Source organism: Erinaceus europaeus, chromosome 14 (assembly GCF_950295315.1).
Source record: "Erinaceus europaeus chromosome 14, mEriEur2.1, whole genome shotgun sequence".
Classification (NCBI taxonomy): domain Eukaryota; kingdom Metazoa; phylum Chordata; class Mammalia; order Eulipotyphla; family Erinaceidae; genus Erinaceus; species Erinaceus europaeus.
In genome coordinates, this window is record NC_080175.1 from 7,610,835 (window position 1) to 7,623,127 (window position 12,293).

The 12,293-nt window shown below is 44.2% G+C and overlaps 1 protein-coding gene across 1 annotated transcript in view; it reads right to left on the reverse strand.

Annotated features, from left to right (window-relative positions):
• PLPP4 (phospholipid phosphatase 4) overlaps positions 1–12,293 on the reverse strand; it is a 135,328-nt gene that overhangs the window by 75,502 nt on the left and 47,533 nt on the right. The window contains exon 3 of the mRNA XM_007519673.3: positions 6,095–6,185. Within this exon, the coding sequence (XP_007519735.2) occupies positions 6,095–6,185 (91 nt within the window). The remainder of the gene's footprint in view (positions 1–6,094; positions 6,186–12,293) is intronic.

Sequence of the window (12,293 nt, forward strand, 5' to 3'; positions counted from 1 at the left end):
CAGTTGAAATGACTTCCTGTGTCAAGTAGAAACTAATCACCCAAGTGTGAGCCGGGGAGCAACTGGCCAAATGTGAGTGTAGAGGTACAGAGGGAGTAGTCTGGGGTAGAGAGCAGAGGGCATGAGGGCAGTGTGGCACTGTCTCTCAAACACCAAGAAGGCCAAAGGCTACACAATTGAAACAGAGCATGTGTAGGGGAGCTTGAGAGAAAGAGAGACCCTATGAGTTCTGCATGTCCCTTGTCTGGCAAGCTTGTAACACCATGAGAGTTCTACTTTATGGATTGCACCAAAGTAAAAGGCCCTGGGGTGGGTTGGGAGGAGAGTTCAGGTCCTGGATCAGGATGGCAGAGGACTGAGTGGGGCTTGTATTGTTGTATAGAAAACTGGGAAATGTTATGCATGTACAAACTGTTGTATTTACTGCTGACTGTAAAACATTAACCCCCCCAATAAAGAAATCACAAAAAGAAGAGAGAGAGAGAGAGAGAGGAGCTACTTTGTAGAGAGGAGAGACAATTCCCTGGGCCTCTGTATTCTCCAGCTCCTAGGATGAAGCTATGACAATGAATCCACTATGAGACTGGCCTGGAATGACAGAGTTCTTTCCCCACTGGGGTTGTTGAAGTAGGCTCACTGCTTCATTTCTCCAAAGCACCTGACTCCTTTGGATTCTCCTTCTGGCTCGACCTTCCCCCAGGGGAGGTATCTGGGAAACAAGCATGAGGAGCTGACCTGCAAAACCCTTGGGGGAAATTCAGAGCACTCCATCTCAACCTAGAGCACTGCACACATCCCCAGCTTCTGCCCCAGCAGGGCTGACGGCAGTGCAGGGCTTTCTTTGAAAAGGGTCAAGTAGCTGAGTGGCAGTATGTACGGGTGGGAGCTGGAGACAGCTCACTGGGGAGGGGAGCGGCCTTGCTGAGCTCCAGGCAGGTTTGAGAGCTGGCAGGATATGGGAGGTGCTATAACCCTGGGGGTGGCCCAGTGCTGTGGTGTCTCTCCTTCTGTCTCTGAATAAAAAAAATGGATGCAGAATTGGTGAAATATCCTGGTTCTGAATTAAAGAACAGAAAAAATGAATGAATGAATGAGAGAGAGAAAGGGAAAGAGAAAGGAAGGGAGGGAGGGTGAGAGAAAGAGAGAAAGGAAAGAGAGAGAGACAGAGAAAAGAAAAGAGAAAGGAAGGGAGGGAGGAACGTAGAGGGAAGAAAGGAAAGAGAGAGAGAGAAAGAGAGAGAGAGAGGCAGGGCAGTGGCTCACCCAGTACAGAGCACATGTGTGTAGAAATCTGGGTCCAAGCTTCCAGTCTCCACTTAGAGGAGGGACCTTCACAAGCAATGAAGCAGTGCTACAAGTCTCTTTCTCTCTCTCTCTCTCTCTCTCTCTCTCTCTCTCTCTCCCTCTCCCTCTCCCTCCCTCCCTCTCCCTCTCTCTCTCCTCTCCTCTCCTCTCCTCTCTCTCCATCTTCATCTCCTCCTCCTTTTTTAAAAACGTTTATTTATTTATTTATTTATTTATTTATTTATTTATACCAGAGCACTGCTCAGCTCTGGCTTATGGTGGTGCGGGGGGTTGAACCTGGGACTTGAGGGAGCCTCAGGCATGAGAATCTGTTTGCATAACCATTATGCCATCTACTCCCGCCCTATCTCCTCCTTCTATCCCAATTTCTCTATCTCTATCTTAAATAAATAAACATTTAAAAAAGAAAGCATAGAACAAAGTCTATGGATGAGATATAGCCACCAACTTCACTCTAATCCAAAAGGCTGAAGGAAGCAGAGAGAGTGAGGGTTTAGACGGAGAATGTGGGGTGGACGTTATCTTGGTATTCGGGAAGGAAACCCATTCGATCACTGTGTTCTTCTGAGTAGCACAGTCCCCAGAGAAGCAAGAGAAGGACACCGACTACAACCAGAGAGGTAGCTGTGCTGAGTGAGCTGAGTGACACATGAGAGGCCAGAGGGGCAGTGACTGCACAGCTTCTCCCAGGAACCTGGTTAGTTATAAGAGCCTAACTGGCCTGACTATGAGGTCTGTGTACACAGCATCTCCTGAGTTGCAGGCTTGAAACAAGAGTCAAAAACACAAGCCAGGACATGTCTGATTAAGAAACGCAGAGCAAAGTGTCACGTGAGTCTGCCTGCACGTGGCCTGTACTGAAAACATCAGCAGTTGTATTTCTGCCAACAGATCCCAGGGCTCTTCTTGCTTCTTTTGCTCTTGCTGGGGTTTCAGCACTGTAGCAGCTCTCTGATAAGTGTCCTCTGTTACCCAGACCTTGAAGTTCTGCAGCTGAAGTCCTGAAAAACCCAGCTGGGATGTCCAGCAGCAGATACACAAAGGGATCTGCCACGGACATAAAGAGGAGGGGATTCCTTAGGGTCTGCTGTAGACCCCTGATTAAGAATCTGGGTCACCACTCTGTCATAGAAAGGCCAGGCTTCCAGATGCCAGTGGAAAAACCACACCAGTGTTTTTTAAATTTTATTTTATTAGTTTTTTAATATTGATTTACAAAATTATGAGATAACAAAGGTATAATCCCACACTGTTTCCACCATCTCCACTGGAAAATGGTATAGTTCTCCTAAGGCCGTAGACATGAGTTGACTCTTATATCTATAACTATGTCTATTTAGATGTATATTTCCCTTTTTTCCCCCTATGGTCGTGCCTTCTCTTCCATTTAAAGTCACACCTACACTTATTACTACTTCTGAAGTCCTTCCTTTTTTCTTCCTTCCTCTCTCTCTGAGTCCTGATGGAATTGGAGTTTGGATATTTCTGGTCACCTTCCCCTAACATTTCTCCCCTTCTAGGACTATAGAACAAGATTCTTCTTGGGGTGCAAAAGGTGGGAGTTCTCGCTTCTGTTTTTTTTCTTTTATCAGGGTTCATTGGGGTCTCATTGTCAGCATGACAAGCACATTTTCAGGGTTCATTGGGGGCTCATTGTCAGCATGACAAGTACACTGCTCTTGGTAGTCTTTTTTCTTCTTCTGATTATTAGATAGGAAAGAGAGAAATTGAAAGAGGAGGGGGAAACAAAAAAAAAAAAGGGAGAGAAAGACCACTCATAAATCAGACTTCATGCAGGGGGCTCGAACCCAGGTCCTTGCACTTGATAATATGCATACTTAACAGGGTACGCCACCACCTGACGCTCGGAATACTGGCTTTTGTAATTGCTCCTTGGCTGGATATGGGCTTTGGCAGGTGGATCCATACACCCAGCCTGTCTCTATCTTTCCCTAGTGGGATAGGTATGTGGAGAAGTGAAGCCTCAGAGCTTCAGGACACATTGGGAGGTCATCTTTTTTTTTTTTTAATCCTGGGTTTTAAAGATCACCTCCCCACCCATGCCTCCTCACCTCCTTCTATTATTTCCTAAAAGCAGTTATTATTTTATTTTTTTACATGAGTACAGTAATCTCTTTATCATCTTTGCAGGCAGAGTCCCATTTATTCTGGCAAACAGAACAGCCAATAACTCCACCTTCTCTCTTGAGTTCTAGGAGTCAGGGTATGGTATGCAGTTTGAAAATGTCACCCTAAGGGAGACTTAGCAGAGGATGAAAAGGTCTAGAGAAGTGATTTGTGGGCTACTTGCTGCCAGCGCAGCAGCCTAACTCTCAATGTAGGCAAGTTAATTAGAACCCTGACCAAGAAAGATGGGCTTACCCACTTCGTGGGGTGCACGAAGCCAGAGGAGGAGCCCAGATCAAAGGGGATGATTTCCAGGCTTCCAGCAGAGATATTTGTGGGAACTGCAGTGTCTGTCTGTCTAAGCCATATGGGGGTGGAGCTCTTGCATCCTGACCTTCCTATCATTTCAGCTGTGAAGACTGAGACCATGTGAGCTGTCCGACTAGAACAACTCCATTCTGGTTGTTGGGCTTCCAATCCCGTTTCCCATCAGGCTCCTCGATCCTTCCCTCTCTATTTTTAGATATTTGTGAGATCACTTGCTATAGCCCTGTAATTAAACCTGTAATTAATTTGGTTTCATATGAGAAGGAATCTTTTCTTTTCAATGAGGCAGAACCATAAGAAGCCTGGCTGTGTAAGAAACATTCTGTCTCCTGCTTCAGAGAAGAAAGCCCTCTAACTTGTCTGCTAAATCCAGATCCAGGCTCCCAAGCCCTCAGCAAGACGAGGGTAGATTTCATCTCACTGCATTTTCACTTCCTCTCAGGCCAATCTGACACACTGTTTCATGGAAAAATGTCATTTTTCCAGATTTACTCCTACCATACCAAAAACATGATGTGTGTGAGGACTTTGGTAACTATTATGAGGGATGCCCAAGACAGAAACAAAAAAATGCAAAACCTTAACTCAGTTTCCCTGATGTTTAAAAGTCTGCAAAGCTTGTGACATTGTAAAAAGGTGAAACTCATGTCACATGTAGATATGGCTAAGCTCAGGGACAATTTATATCAGTGGTGTTATAACAAAGACGATAGAGCTATTTACATAATTATTTCACTGTCAAAACATCTCCCAAACTGAAGATGGGTAAAGGAGCCTGTTTCCAACTTCTGTTTTTATCTGTCACTTGGTTTTGGTCCATTTGTGTCCGTGGGCAATGACAATCAGACAAGTGTCTGTGATGGGGTTCTAAATTGCTTGTGATCTCAGGCTACCAGCTACAGATGACAGTCAATAGTTAGTGGACAGTTTTAGATTCTCTTAGCCTTCCTTCCAAGAGCTATTCTGCCTCTGTGTTTAAGTCCCAGAACTCAGATGTGGACATGAAGAATATATATATGCATTTGCATGGCATCTCCAGAGGCTGCCCAGTGTTGCTGTCCCTGGTGCTGAACATGAACTCCTGGCCACATTTGAATACACAGGCAGTTTTTCCATACGCCCGGAAAGCTATCAGGGGAGGGGATGGGATACAGAGTTCTGTTGGCGGGAACTGTATGGAGTTGTACCCCTCTTATCCTATGGTTTTTGTCAGTGTTTCCTTTTTATAAATAATAATTTTTAAAAAAGAATCTGAAAATGTGTCCACTATCATTTGTAATATATATACGGGTGGGAGAGGAACAGAGCTTTGGTGGAGGGAAATCATGCTTCTGTAATAATGTAGCCCATTATTCAATCACTTACAAAAACAATAAATAATAGTATATATCCATTATCTATATACAAAATTTATTCTATTTTTTTAGAGAAGACTTTGCTTCAGGGGTACAAATCTATACCTCCTCAAAATATGTGTAAGCCCCTTCTCCTTTCAGTGTAAAGCACTGGAATCCCCTCCCCTTTTGGCCTCCTCCCCAAAAGTCAGACATAGACATGTCTTCAGAAATAGATAGACTAAGGGCTTACTCGTGTGTCACCCTGCTTGTTCCCTTGCTTTGCTTCTTAAGCACTACATATGAGTGAAGTCATCGAAGTGAGGTTTACATGACCTAACAAAACCTGCTCTGGTTTCCTCTATCCTGCAGTTTTAAAAGGTAAGATTTCATCCTTTCTTACAGCTTAAATACATACGCAGCAGTACAGTGAGCAAGGTGTGATGATCTCTTTTTATATGAGTTCTTTTGTGTTCAGAAGAACTGCTGAATCCTATAGAGGATGTAACTTGTTTTAGATGATACTGTGTCCTTCAGGACAAAATGGATGAAATTGAAGATCATTACACTAAGTGAAGTAACTAAGGAGGTGAAAGACAAGTACCAGATGTGTTCACTCATATATGGAATCTAGAGAACTGAAGCATATGAATTTGAAGGGGAAAAAAATTAGCCAGCCTCTAAGACTTTGTGAAAACTATGGTGATTATTGTCTGTTTAGGGGGTGGGTGGCGGGAGGGGCGGAGAACTTTGGTGGTGGGTGCAGAACTGAACTATACCCCTGTAATTTTGTAATCATGTAAACCAGTATTAGATCAGTAAGACAAATTTTAAGAATAAATGTTTTGTACTACGAAAAAACAGTTATCTTTTCTTGTTTCTCTCACACTCAATTTGACCAAGAGAAAAATCAGTTGGGTGCAACTGCGATATTTTTAAACCTCATGATCCAATTTGCTTTGGTTCCATCCCTTAAAGCAAGAACTATGAATATACGTTACCTAAAAAGGCTTCCTTAATTTCAGTCTTGTCTGTTCGCCGGATAATTTTTACCACACAGATAACTGCCAGGGGTGTGAGGAAAGAAATTGCCTGGAAGAAATAACAAATAATCCCTTATAAAGATCACACTTTGCTATCAGAAAGCTGAATGATAAATAGCTCCAGTTAGCTTCATTTAGACTCGCTAGTTGAATAGTCTGACTGAACTCTTCACCTCCAACAAAGAAGAAGGATTTACAGCTATAGTTAGACACTCTTAGATACTCCACAGACTTGAAACATTAAAGATCTGATTATGGGTTATATCTTATTTGTAATTGCTGGAAGTCACATTTATGTGGGTAGATTTTTAAACAGAAAAAAGTCTATAATGATGATGACTCACTGTTGCCAGCCCCCGTCAACCCCCCTTCCCCTTGTCCTCTCCTGTAAAACACGATTGTTGGATGAACCCTTGGCCACCCAGTTCCAGCTCCCTGGCACCATACAGGCACATAGAACTTGCTCAGAACCAAACATCACTCCCTTTTGGTGATCTCTTATTCAAAATTCACTTCCCCTGAAAAGTGAAATTAAGCCTTTGGCATGTAGTCTCTCCTCTTCTGCCTGCTACTTCCTCCCCCTTCCCTAAAGAACAGAGATGTGTACTAAAGACTTAATGTACAAGTTGATAAGATCCAGATATAAGCAACACTCATCATAGAACCTCAAAGAAGCAGGAGCCAGGGCCAGACAGTAACGTACCTGGTTAAACACATACATTATAATCCACAAGGACCCAGGTTCAAGCCCCTGGTCCCCACCTGCAGGGGGAAAGCTTCACAAGTGATAAAGCAGGGCTGAAGGTGTCTCTCTGTCTTCCCCACTCTTCTCAATTGCTCTCTCAATTTCTCAATAAAAATATTTTTTTTAAAAAAAAGAACCAGGAGATATGATCAGGTGTCATCAGGCACTGGGGACTCTTGAGAACTCATGATGACTTGTATTTATTGGCACCAGGTTCAGGGGCTGTATGATGTACTCAAGGACACATGATCAAGGTGTAGTGACCAAATATGGCTCCCCTTTCTGGTCTTGACAAATACTCTATCATTAGTAAATCATTTCCAGCAATCCACCCCCCAAAACACTGAACTCTTGCTTTCTTCCTATTATAAAATCTCAGGACAACAGTTGCAGAGGAGACCAAATATCTCTCACAAATTCAGCCAACCTCCTAGTGTGTGTTTGGACAAAGAGATAATAAGCGGGAGTTGGGTGGTAGCGCAGCGGGTTAAGCGCATGTGGTGCAAAGCAAAAGGACCTGCGTAAGGATCCCAGTTCGAGCCCCCGACTCCCACCTGCAGGGGAGTCGCTTCACAAGTGGTAAAGCAGGTCTGCAGGTGTCTCTCTTTCTCTCCCACTGTTTTCCCCTCCTTTCTCTCTATTTCTCTCTGTCCTATCCAACAACAACAACAATAGCAACAATAACTACAGCAATAAATAAAAACAGGGGCAACAAAAGAGAATAAATATTTTTTTAAAAAAAGAGATAAGAAGGGAACAATAGTGAAATTCTCACCTCATGAGACCCCCACATATGCTCTGGTGCAAAATCCCTTTTAGGAGAGGACTGTCTGGAGAGGATGAAAGCAGAGTAGCTCACTTTTGTTTTATTAGAGCAGGATCCATCCAAATGAAGATGGTCTTTCAAAATGACTGGACACAGTGTCAGAGTTGAGAATATGCTGGGGAGTCTTTTTTGGCACTGTTCTCAGAGCTGGTCCATGAGAAACTTTCCCCCTACTTGTCTGTTTCCTTCTGACCACAGAAGGAATTAGAGGGGCTGGGCCATGGCACACCTGCTTGAGCACTTTTGTTATCTTGCACAAGGACTTGGGAAGAGCTTCATGAGAGGCAAAGTAGTGATGCAGAAGTTTCTCTTCCTCTCTGCTCAACCCCCACCCCATTCCCTCTCGATTTCTGTCTCTGTCCAGTAAGATAGAAATGTAAATATACATATTAAAAGGGCAATCTGATAACCAAAAACCAGTTTGATAAGCCTCCTTGAGCACTGCTCCACCCAGGGGGGGCTGAGGCAAGGCACAGTGCTTGTCAGAAAGCTTCTGGAACTTGTGACTTGGAGCAATGAGTCTAAAGAGACAGGAGGGAAAGACATGGCCCAAGGATTCTAACAGTGGCAGGGGTCCAGAACACCCAATGCCAGGTGTCATCAAGAGAACAGCTTGTCACTGGGGAACAGGCAGGTCACACAAGACAGAGGACCCAACAGCCTTTGATTTTCAGCCCATGACAGCAAGGCATGCTACAAAGTGATGGCAGAGACTGCTCAAGACACGCAGACACCGGAAACAGCCCTGCTGGGCATAAACTGTTACAGCCCATCACGGAGGGAAGAGCTCTCAGAGACACTCCAAAGGAGGCTACAAATTAAGCTGTCTGTCACAGCCAGCATTGTCTCTCTTCTTTCCCTTCTCACCCAAAAACTGACTTGAGAAGCATCCTGTTCCAGGACAGGAAATCATTTTCCCCCCCTAAATCAAATCAATACAATCTCTGTAGCATTTTATGAAAATACAGTTTCTAAAGACTACTAAGACATAGGCTTCTAGGCACATACCTAAACTAGATACTTCTTAGCTTCCACCCACCCAATTTAAGAGCCCTAATTTCATCTGCTTTATTCCTACCTTTGTGTTCCTGTTTATTAAATATTTTGTCCTGCTTTTTCTCATACGGCTTTTTAGTCACCAAGTTGCAGATGCTACTATGATACCATCCTGACTTTCCTGGGCAGATGACCTCACCAATGTGTCCTGTGGTCTCACCATTTCAGAGCCCTGTTCCACTAGGGAAAGACAGAAACGGACTGGGGCATGAATCTACCTGCCAACATCCATGTCCAGCAGAGAAGTAATTACAGAATCCAGAACTCCCACATTCTGCACATTATAAAGAATTTTGATCTATACTCTCAGAGAGTAAGCAACAGGGGAAGCAAACCAGAGGGCTCTGTACCTCTGAAGCATGAAAGGGAAGCAGATCTGGAAAACACCAGAGGAAACCGAGCACTGTTTCTTTTATCTGAGAGAGAAGAGGAAAAAAGGAAAGACACTTGGAAGTAGTAATACGTGTAGGGGTGACATAGAAAGGAAGTGAAAAGGAGTCGGGTGGTAGCGCAGCGGGTAAAGCGCAGGTGGTGCAAAGCACAAGGACCGGCTTAAGGATACTGGTTCAAGCCCCCAACTCCCCACCTGCAGGGCAGTCGCTTCACAGGCGGTGAAGCAGGTCTTGCAGGTGTCTATCTTTCTCTCCCCCCTGTCTTCCCCTCTTCTCTCCATTTCTCTTCCCTCCTCTCTCCATTTCTCCATTTCCTATCCAACAACAACGACAACAATAAAACAACAAGGGCAACAAAAGGGAATAAATATTTTTAAAAGACCTCTTAAAAAAAAAGAAAGGAAGTGAAAGAAGGACCATTGAAAAAAGTGGGGAACAGATAGATAGATAGATAGATATAAAAATTAAAAATAAAAAATTTAAGTTTCTAGGGTAGGATTTTTATGAGCAGAGAAAAGAAAGAAGGGCAAAGGACAATTTCTTGCCACAGGGTTTCTGCTGGGGTTCTGTGTCTGCAGGATTCCACCACTCCCAATAGACATATTTTTTTAGAGAGCAGGTGAGACACAGTGGGGGTGAGAGAGGTAGAGAGAGGAGGAGAGACACCCCAGCACTGCTACCTAACTGGCGAATCTTCCCCCATTCAGGTGCTCCCATGTGGTGGTCCAGAAACAGACAGGGGTCCCTACACATAGTAAAGTATATGTTCTATCAGTGAGTTATCTTGTGATCTCTGTGAAAATTGTTTTTAAAACCATGGAAAGAAACTAGAGAACATTTCTAATGCCTTCAATCCCATACCTGACTTTCCTCTGTTCTCTCAGGGCTTCTTGAGATGTTGAACATAGGGTCTTCAGCCTTGAATCCCACTACTCGGCATGCAGTGTGACTCAGGGCAGGTGAAGAGCAAGAATGAACTTGTCTGAACCTGCCCACCAGTCTGCTTGAACCCTGGCCACCTTCCTCCCACATCCGCTGCAGAGGACTGCCCACCAATCCTGTGCACCCAGCCCTCGCTCTCACCATTGTGTGTCTTTCTTTACAAATCTGCTGTTCTGTTTCAATGATACTTTCCTCTTTCTCTCTTCCCTTGAGCCTCCAAGGAAGCATCACAGTTACACAACTTCCCAAGGTCTGTGCTCTGGCTGATCCTGATCGAAACACTGATGGACCCATAAACTTAATCGCATGCCAGTTTCTCTGACTCTGTGACGGCTGTGGGGTGGTGAAAACTCCAACACAATGGGCTCTGAGATGGGCTGACTCAGCTACTGCTGGAAGGTGATCAACACAGTCCCTGTACCGAGAGGGGAAGTTGACTATTATTAACACCACCATGGTAGAGAGATGGTGAATGTGGTCAGGAGGTGATGGTCATGATGGTAGTGGTGATAATATTGGTGGTGGTGATGTTGATAGTGCAAAGATGCCAGTGAAGCTTCTTAAATGGTTCCCTGGGCTTCTTCTCTAGCCCTGTCCAAATTCTGCTTCGTTTAGGCTGCTGTCTCTGGATCCCTGAGAGTGGATCCCAAGCCTGATTGAACTCCACATCACCTGCAGTTACTATTGATCTCCTAAAAGTATTTCCCAAGTGTGCAAACACAGACCTTCTAGTTAGCGATGAAAAAGTGTACTGAAAAGCAGCAACCAATGCTGACTGAATCTTCCCACTCCAAAGACACTCTGATAAGCCCCACGTGTCCAGGGAAGATCTGGGGCTTCTTTTGCAAGAGGGTGTAGTCTTTCATAAAGGCAATCAGTGGTCTGGGAACACCCAGAAAGTATAAAGTCAATATGCAGCACACAGAGAAAGAGTTCTCAGCAGGTCTCCCTGCTCAGCAGATACCTGGAGTCATCAAGATGAACAAACTCTGGGCATCAAATAGTCCCAGAACACCCAAGCCTCACCTCAGTAGGCTTAGTCATATCCACTGACAGAAACAAAGACAAAGGACATGTGAGTTAGGAGCTTTCTGAGGACATAGGGGTCAATATTGATTCTTAAGTCCACCCTTTAACAACCAGTCTGAGAGAATGATTGTGACACCGAGCTAATTAGTCAGTCTGAAACTATCTCTATCTACCTCTCTCTCTCTTTCTCTCTCTTTCTCTCTCTCTCTCTCTCTCTCTCTCTCTCTCACACACACACACACACACACACCTACCTCCAAAGGCTCTGATATCCCCCATCAAAAACATCAGTTGATACAAATTGCCATTTTATTTATTTTTTTCCCCACCAGAGCTGTTTTTGGGGCTCTGTGCCAGTACTATAAATACAACACTCCTGGCAGCCATGTTTTCTTTCTTTTTTTTCTTTTCTATTTTTTTTTTCTTTTATTAAGTAGGATAGAAAGAAATTGAGAGGAGCAGACAGAGAACAAGAGACAAAGAGAAACACCTGCAGACCTGCTTTACCATTCAGGAAGCTTCGCCCCTGCAGGTGGAGAGCAGAGGCTCCGTGGGTCCTTGCGCATGGTACTGTGTGCGCTCAACCAGGTGCACCACCGCCCAGCCCTCCAAGCTGTCTTTTAAAAAGTAAAAACCTGGTTAGAAAGCTTGCCTTTAAATTAAAAAATTCCAATCTCAAGTGAGAGACTCCAGGATTTTGCCCATACATTACGGAAAGGAATGATGGTTTTCTAAGGAAACAAAGCTACTGTGAAGAAGAAGGAGGAGGAGGAGGAGGAGGAGGAGGAGGAAGAGATAATACATGTGCTTTCTCAGATTCTCCTCTGAACACCTGAAGATTTTCAAAGCTCAAAAGCAGACAAATGCTATCTTAATAAAACCCAGGAGGACAAATCTAATTTATGTGGCAAAGAAGTATATATCTCTTTGAGCTATGCTATTCATCAATGTATCTACTGCGTTCCTTCTGTCATGAGGGAATTGTACTCCATTCTGTGCCCAGATAAGTGAAATTCATCAACTACCATTAACGAAACCAAAGGTTAGGCTACTTTCATCGGGAGACTTGGCAGTGTGAATCAGTCTCTGTGGCTGAATCTCCTTCTGTTCTCTGGGCACCACAGTCCTGAATAACTCCTTTCCCAGCCCCTGTCTCCTCTGCCAACA